General features: G+C 36.5%; 1 protein-coding gene across 1 annotated transcript in view; it reads left to right on the forward strand.

Annotated features, from left to right (window-relative positions):
• The window catches only part of NCAPG (non-SMC condensin I complex, subunit G), a gene marked incomplete at its 5' end in the record, with an annotated part of 20,474 nt that overhangs the window by 11,794 nt on the left and 452 nt on the right, over positions 1-8,228 (forward strand). The window contains 5 exons of the mRNA XM_010078851.1: positions 2,325-2,499; positions 2,892-3,053; positions 3,945-4,116; positions 7,096-7,188; positions 7,644-7,722. Coding sequence (XP_010077153.1) covers positions 2,325-2,499; positions 2,892-3,053; positions 3,945-4,116; positions 7,096-7,188; positions 7,644-7,722 — 681 coding nt within the window. The remainder of the gene's footprint in view (positions 1-2,324; positions 2,500-2,891; positions 3,054-3,944; positions 4,117-7,095; positions 7,189-7,643; positions 7,723-8,228) is intronic.

The raw sequence follows: 8,228 nt of genomic DNA on the forward strand, positions 1-8,228 counted from the left end.
TTGGTGCCCAGCAGATATCAAAGCAGCAGGCTGGTTGGCAGTGGTTTGGGTTTGGTTTGGTTTTTAACCAAAGAAAACTCCAATCTAAATTCACAGCAGATTCAAAATTTGTTTATTTTGGTAAAGGACAAAGGAGGTAGAGAGCTTATGTAAGGGGGATAGGAGCTTAAATAGTAATTCTCATCTCCTTTCACTTGCTCAAAGAAAAGAATGTTTAACTTACTTTTTTAGTTGCTGCTAGTGGTTTTAGCCAGTCTGAACTAGCTGAGTTTTTATCTGGGGTTTTATTATGGTTAAGATTTAATTTAGGTGTACTATATATTACCTTATCTATTTTTCCAAGGCAAATTGAATTGAATTTTTTGTGGCCTATAAATTGCCACATTAAGAGGAGTAGTTCAAAGGGGAGTTGGTTTAGAGAGGAAAAAACCCAAACAGATGTATTTTTGCTATTGTCAGAGGAAAAAAAAAGAGAAAAATACCCAGTCTTCTTCAGAATGGGGTTTTCCCTACTTAAATTCTTTATAAAATAAGTAACAAAAAAAACTAATTTCATATGCTTCCAGTACCTCTGATACTGAGTAATGAATTTAGGCTTTTAACATTGATTATACCTGTGAATGTCATCTTCTGACCCTGTGATTTTTTTTTTTTCTTATTATGAGTTCTAATGATTGCCCACCTGAGTAATTTTGTCTATTTCAAAGTCATTTGCAAATGAGGCAATTCCTTGTGGCACCCATAGATTATGTTTTTCTTGAAAAAGAAATGTATGCTTTAAGCAAAAATTGGAAAAATCAGTGGAGCAAAAAATCCTAAATCTTAGTCTAGCTCATTGATTTGGAATCTCTGTTTAGTTAGGAAACCTCATTAATTTTCTGTCTCAAAATGTTATCTGCATTCTGCATCTCAATGGTTCATTTTAAGATGAAACATGGAGTGTCTTCAGTTACCAGTACTGTATTTTCAGAAGAGAATTATTAATTACCATGTGAAACTCAGAACTGTCTGCAAAGTTTCCATTCATAAAAGGAAAACTCAGGTAATGAATGAGATTTGGCTGGGGTTCATACCTAATTTTGGTAGTGATCTCTCACTGGATTTTCAAATTCCATTTGTGTTCTGGGTGCTGCTCTGTTAACTTCTCCATCTGGTCACAGATATAATCAAGAGACTTACTTTTTGAGATTAAATATTTGAATCCTGTGTGAGGAAAAAAATGTTGATGCTTCTATAAATAGTCTGTCATGTCAATAGAGCAGCATGGCATGCTAATAATGGGGACAGGATCCTGTAACCAGTGAACCATTCTTATTCATGGAATGTTTTCTAAAAAGTAATAAACTCTCTGGCAGCCTAAGAGGAGAAAGTTCTGCCTTGTGCCTATATGCTACTAGACTTTTTTTTAATTTGCAGGAAATTATATGAATGCTACTTCAATTACACTTGAGCCAGTTCAAAGGCTTAAAGCTGCTGAAAGGGAGAGTTCTTGCTTCCATTCTTTCTTGCTCCGGTTTTAGTGCTCAAAAGGTCTTTTGGTCAGCTGATTTGTCTCAATAATCCAGCAGCAATCAATCTGCTTTTTTGAAGTTAGTTGCTTTCTTAGTTTCCTCCTGTAGTTATTTGGGTTCAAATAGGAGGTTAACAAGTATCAGAAACAAAAAAGGCTTCACTTCACCAACTAGTACCTTGTACTTTCTGACACCTTAAATTTTAAATAGTTTTGACCTGTCTTGTGGAACTACACTTTTAGACAACTTGCTGCAGAACCAAGTGAAACATGATTTTTAGGCTTGCTTGGCAAGAGTTATTAATTTTTCTGAGAAAAGAAAGCACAAGTATTTCTTCCAAAAATCTTGTTAACCACTGCCTTTTTTTGACAGGCTTCCTTGCTTTCTTACACAATGAAAAGTATCCTCAAAGAAATATGCTATCAGGAAGGAGGAGTGAGCAGAAAACAAATTAATCTAAATAAAGGATTTAGAGAAATGTATTTCTGCCCCTTAAGAGAGAATATGTGTCTATATATCAGTTAGGTTTTCAGTAGTAAGGATGAACTTTCAAACTGTTCAGAGGCAGGACGCATTACTTAAAACTTACTTGAAATACCATGTGCTGAAACTTAAAAATAAATTGGTTTGGGGAAGCAGTTTTGATATCTTGATCCTGCTGGCTGTCTCTACCAAGTTTGGCTGCTCCCACTTTGCTTTGACTGATGTATTGTAATGGGTCAGTGAACTTTCATCATAGAAAAGAAAATTTAGGGGTGAATTAAGGTGTAATTTTGTCTCATGATGCTACAATGTTTGACTCAAATGAAACAGGTCTAACCAGGAATGCTTTGAAGAAGCCTATCTTCCAACTCTGCAAACGCTGTTAAATGCTCCTGCAACTTCACCTTTGGCTGAAATAGATATCAGTAATGTTTCTGAACTGTTAGTGGACCTGACCAGACCAAGTGCAGTGAACCCTCAGTTTAGAAAGTCTCAGGACAATCAGGTACAGTGCGTTAAACTGGAGAAAAATAATATTTGTGTCTGACCCCCTTCCTTTACTGCTAGCTGTATGGGCCTCTTTGAGATTCCTAGTGTCAGAAGCTGGAGTGACTGTTCAGGTAACAAAATCTTTTAGCTTGACCTCCCCTCTCTTCAATTTCCCGTCCCTCTTGCAATTAAAAAATTCTAGTAGGAACTTGCACCATGGCTAACTGTCTATATTAGGAAAAGTATTTATAAAAATCAGTTGGTGTATGTACTCAAAATTCTGCATTTTAGGAAAATGTTTACTCTGTAAAATTAGTCATTAGCTGCTTACATCAGAATGATCTCATTGCTGTCTTTTGAAAATAGTTCTCAATGAAGTTTCTGATATATAATTTATTTCCTTTACAGGACTCAACAGTGCATGATAGTTTAGCAATTAAAATTTGCCATGAAATCTTGATGGACCCAACTGCACCAGATGTTCGTATTTATGCAAAAGCTTTAAATTCACTAGAACTCAGTAGTTCTTCCACAGACAATCTTCTGGTTTTGCTCAATGAGATTCAAGAGGTAGCACATGAATAACATGATTCTTACTTTTTAACCATTAGCAATCTTATATTCTGATATGCTTAAAAATGAAGAAGTGCCTTTTGTTTACTATGACAATGTGACTTAAATTTCTCTTTTAACCAGTCTTTGAAAATTAATTTTTGATGAGTTATCTACAAAAATCTAAGCTAATATCACTGTATAATTTACGTGTTTCAGCTACCATAGGTAGTAAAACCAGCATGAAACAGTGTGCCCAACTTGATACATTTCAGTACAGTAAGTTCTTTTGATAACTGTGGTGTAGTTAATTTTTTTATGTTAAAATTAAATCTTTCATGATTTGGATGGCTTATCTTTAGTTAATAATTAACAGCTGAAATTTTATGCCTATGCTTTACAATGTAATTGTACCTGTAATTAGGTAACATGAAAAGGGTGCTTGATTTAAGATCAAGTGGGAAGGGATTACAAGAGTGATGTGGAGGTTTTTACTTTGTTGCTTTTATTAAAATGGAAAAAATAAAGTAAAATTTGTGAGTGTGACAGAGGAAGACAATGGTGTATAGAAAAGTTGAAAAGAATGGTGATCCACTATGGGCATATCATCCAGAGACAGCAATGCTCCAGGACTCAGCTGGAAAGGTCCAGTTGCTTTAATGTTTTTAGGTTTCCTTGAAAAAAAAAATAAAGTATTTTGGAGTTTCAGTGAAAAGTATTTTGGAGTTTCAGTGCCTGATGCTGACTGAGAATGTGTTTTCTCCTTTCAACTTGACTGATCATCTTCATGTCACGTGTTGTGTCTTTTGTACAGTAAATTTAACTAATCCTATTAGTGGGTAAATTTAATGGAAGAAAGAAATAGTTGTAAAATTAAGTTGCACTTAATATTAAATGTCTCTTCTCCAGAAAGTGAAGGATAAACTGTGCCAAAGAGCTATTGAGAAGATCAAGATGAACTTGACCAAAGATTCTAATGTGTGCAAGGACCACTCGGAAAGGACTGAGGAAACAGGCCTCTCTGAAAGGACACAGGAAACTGACATCACATTATCTGAAAATACTGTTCAAAATGAAGAAGGTAATTCATGAGAGGTGTAGGTTAGTAGTAGATATACAACCGAGTGACTTGTTTAGACATACATGAAAATAAGTTTTCCTCCATTAAATCATCTACTCTTTGAAAAAATGGGAAAAGGTAACATCTAGTAAATATGCATACAGTTTAAAATATTTGTGCTGAAGTGTTTTCCATTTTTTCATTTATCGGATTCTGTGTTTTCTTTTTCTCCATATTACTCTAGTATAACCAGTGCTGTATTTTGAGTCTTAAGCTCTGTCCCGCAGCTCTTTCTTTTTAACAGACAGTATTAAAAGGGACTTTTTTTTTTTAGCTGTTTGGCACACTCATGTGCCTGCTAAATACTAGTGCTGACTAACTCATCTTTAAAATGTGACTTGTTAACTTGGAGGAAGAAATAAGTTCTTTGTAGGTTTTTTAGACTTTGGAGTTAATGTGGCTATGCTTCTTGCAGACTGTATTATAGCAGTCTATAGCTGATATCTTTAGTGCTGATAATGGTCTGTCCTTGTTAGAAGCTCGTATGTTGGAGCCAGATTTGGTTTTATCGCTATTTAATAGCTTGAAGTGGAAGTAGCTAAAAGAGTTTCCCCTGCCTGCACAGCTTCTGCAGCTACACGTGCCTTAGCAACGTACATTGTGCTGGTAGCAAAGAAAGTCCAACATTTTTCGGTAGAAAAGCAATTGGATGAAACTTGTTTAGGTCTGCTTGCAGCACTGTTTTAAGCAGATCATGTTTTCTCTTAATATTTGTTTTAATTATTTGTTTATATTATTATTTCAGAGCTTTAATCTGTTGTTTCTGGAAGTGTCTAATACTTAATCTCTTATATCTTCTATGTTTATGTCTTCAAATATTTATTGGATGGGAAGTTGGAAGCATGCTTTTGAGAAAATAGTTGTACTGTTTTCTACTAACATCTCTGAAAATACTTTTTGGTATAAATTTCTCATGAAAGAGGATTTTTGAGCACTTTTAAAAGCAGGATGCTTCCCCTCTCCCACCCCTCTGCGAATACATTTGGGGGATCATTACAAATAAAGCGGCATTTACTACTTCAAATTTGTAAATGATAGCTGTGTGCAAAAAGGGCAGCAGACACTACTTCTGTCTTTCAATTGCTGCAAAGGAGATTTAGTTTTCATGTTAGGAAAAAAGCTTCCTAGCAATAACAGAGAATGCTGAAGAAAGAGATTTCCTAAAATTGTTAGAAATTTTAAAACTAGAATAGGATATTTCAGTTGGAAAGGATCTAGACTGATCATCTAGTCCAACTGCCTGACCACTTCAGGGCTGAGCAAAAGTTAAATGTGTTATTAAGGACATTGTCCAAATGCCTCTTAAACACTGACAGGCTTGGGGCATCAACCACATTTCTAGGAAGCCTGTTCCACTGTTTGACCACCCTCTCAGTAAATAAATGCTTCCTAAAGTCCAGTCTAAACCTCTCTTGGCACAGCTTTGAACTATTCCCATGTGTCCTATCACTGGATCTCAGGGAGAAGAGATCAGCACCTCCCTCTCCACTTCTCCTCCTCAGGAAGCTGCAGAGAGCAATGGGTCGCTCCTCAGCCTCCTTTTCTTCAAACTAGACAAACCCAGGGTCCTCAGCTGCTCCTCATAGCACATCCCTTCCAGCCCTTTCGCAGCTTTGTTGCCCTTCTCTGGATGTATTTGGGTGCCTGAATATCTTCCTTAAATTGTGGGGCCCAGAGCTGCACACAGCACTCCAGGTGAGGCTGCACCAATTCTAGATAAAGTGGGATAATCCCCTCTCTTGACCAGCTGGTCAGATGCGCCCCAGGATGTGGTTTGCCTGCTTGGCTGCCAGGGCACATTGACACTACTGACCTGTATTCTAAGCCCGCTGTCAAGGAGCATCCCAGATCCCTTTGTGCAGGGTTGCCCTCCAGCTACTCCTCTCCCAATTTATACTTGTGCCTGTCGTTACTCTGTCCTAGGTGCAGAATCTGGTATTTGGTCTTGTTACATTTCATGCTATTAGTGATCATCCAGTGCTCCAATCTATCTAGACCCTGCTGCAAGGCCTCTTGTTCCTCAAGAGAGTCAACAGCACCTCCCCATTTGATATCATTAGCAAACTTGCTAATGGTGCATCAACTCTGCGTCTGGATGGATCATTGATAAAAATACTGAACAGAACTGGCCTTAGAATTGAGCCCTGAGGAACACCCTTGGTGACCAGTCTTCCAGCCAGATGTAGCCCCATTCACTACAACTCTTGGAGCTCTGCCCTTCAGCCAGTTCTTCACCCAGCGCACCATGAACCCTCTCAGCTCACAGTTGGCCACTTTGTTCAGAAGGATGGACCATGCATCCAAGAGGACCGGGAAGCCCAAGGTCCATCAGTAGTATTAAAGACTGAGGCAAAAAAAGCATTGAATGCCTCCGCTTTTCCTTCATTCCTATTAGTCAGGTGACCATCTTCACCAAGTATTGGTCCAATGTTTTCTTTAGACCTCCTCTTGCTTCTAATATACTTTAAAAAGCCCTTCTTGTTGTCTGACACAACACCGTCCAATTTCAACTCAAATTGAGCTTTGGCTTTTTGTGTCTTCTTGCCACATATATGAACCACAGCTCTGTAATCTTCCTGTGAAGCCTGACCACACTTCCAGAGTTTGTATAACTTCTTTTTCCTCTTGAGCTCTATGAAGACTTCCCTGTTCAGCCAAGCTGGTCTTCTAACCTGCTTGCTTGAGTTATGACACAATAGAACAGACTAAATGACTGTCAGGAATAGTATACATGTGATTGACCTATGTTGGGGCAGGTTATAGCTGAGTGACATTTCAAGCTTCCTTCTAGCCTTATTATCTAATTTCTAGTTCAGGGAAAAAGTGGGGTTAAAAATGTATGACTTTCTTATATAACAGCCAAAATTTAAAATACTGGTACTTAAGATAAATTAAAAGTTGATTATCTATGACTTCTGCATGTGATCTTCTGTTTAACAGAAAATAATAAAGATGCTCCTCACACTCCAGTTGATCAAGTTAAAAGCAAAGCAAATGCAAAACTGAAATCCGTGAGAAGCAAAGCTGGCAAAGGTATGCACTAGCTATTTCTGTCTACAATACTAGTTGCTTTTAATAAAATAATTTCATACTAACTTTTGGTGAACATATAGATATAAAAATCATTCAGTCTTTGTTGTTGTTTTTAAGATTTTATTTCTTAAAAGATTAAAATTGTCTGTTTTGTGGAAATTTTTGTGCTGCTAGCCTCTCCCGACAACACAGATTTAAAAAAAGAAAAAAAATTCTGACTACAGAATTTCAAGATAATTTGTCCACAGTCATTTACAGTAATATACAGGTGTTTATGGGAGAAGTGGTACATTCCAGGATTTTTGTTGTTGGTTTCCTTTTGTCGCCCCATTCTGTCTGTGGTGACTGCATATTTATATGTTTCAATGCAATATCAAATACTGAAGAAAGATACAAAACTAGTTTAAGAAAATAAATGGTATCATGATATGAAAAGAGACTTTTCTTATACTTAGGACAACAGAAAGCAGCAGCAGAAGCGAGGTCTGTGAGCAGAAAAACGCCTGGCACCACTGTAAAATGCAGCAGTGAAAGGTAAATCCTTTTCTCTTCCAGCATTAAAACCATGATGTCTTTCTAGCAAGGAAAGTCAATTAACATTTTCTTCTTTCTCAAAATTTGCATCTTTAATACCCTCTATTCCTAATACACAGATAAAAGAAAAATTCTTTGAACTGCTACTTTTGAAACAATAGCAGGTTTGACAGCTTCGTATTTTATTATTATTGCCTAAGAGCCTGTAATTAAATTTTTTTAGCATATTATTTGCGTGTAGAATTAACATACATTCTAACCTACAAAAGAGATTTTTGGCTTACATTATTACTCTTCTTCCAATTACTTTTTTCTGCTTTTTAAATAACTGTTCTGTGGACGAATTGATTTTTTAAAGTTTAAATTCTATTTCCCCTTCCCATATTTTGGTTGCTTATTTTTCAACATGTAGTTGATAAGCGTTTCAAAATGACTGCATTCCTTCCCTTATGATCTTGTCTGATATAAACATTAAAATGACATTATCTTTGTAATTTTCAGCTGTG

Source organism: Pterocles gutturalis, unplaced genomic scaffold (assembly GCF_000699245.1).
Source record: "Pterocles gutturalis isolate BGI_N339 unplaced genomic scaffold, ASM69924v1 scaffold19953, whole genome shotgun sequence".
Taxonomy (NCBI): Eukaryota; Metazoa; Chordata; class Aves; order Pterocliformes; family Pteroclidae; genus Pterocles; species Pterocles gutturalis.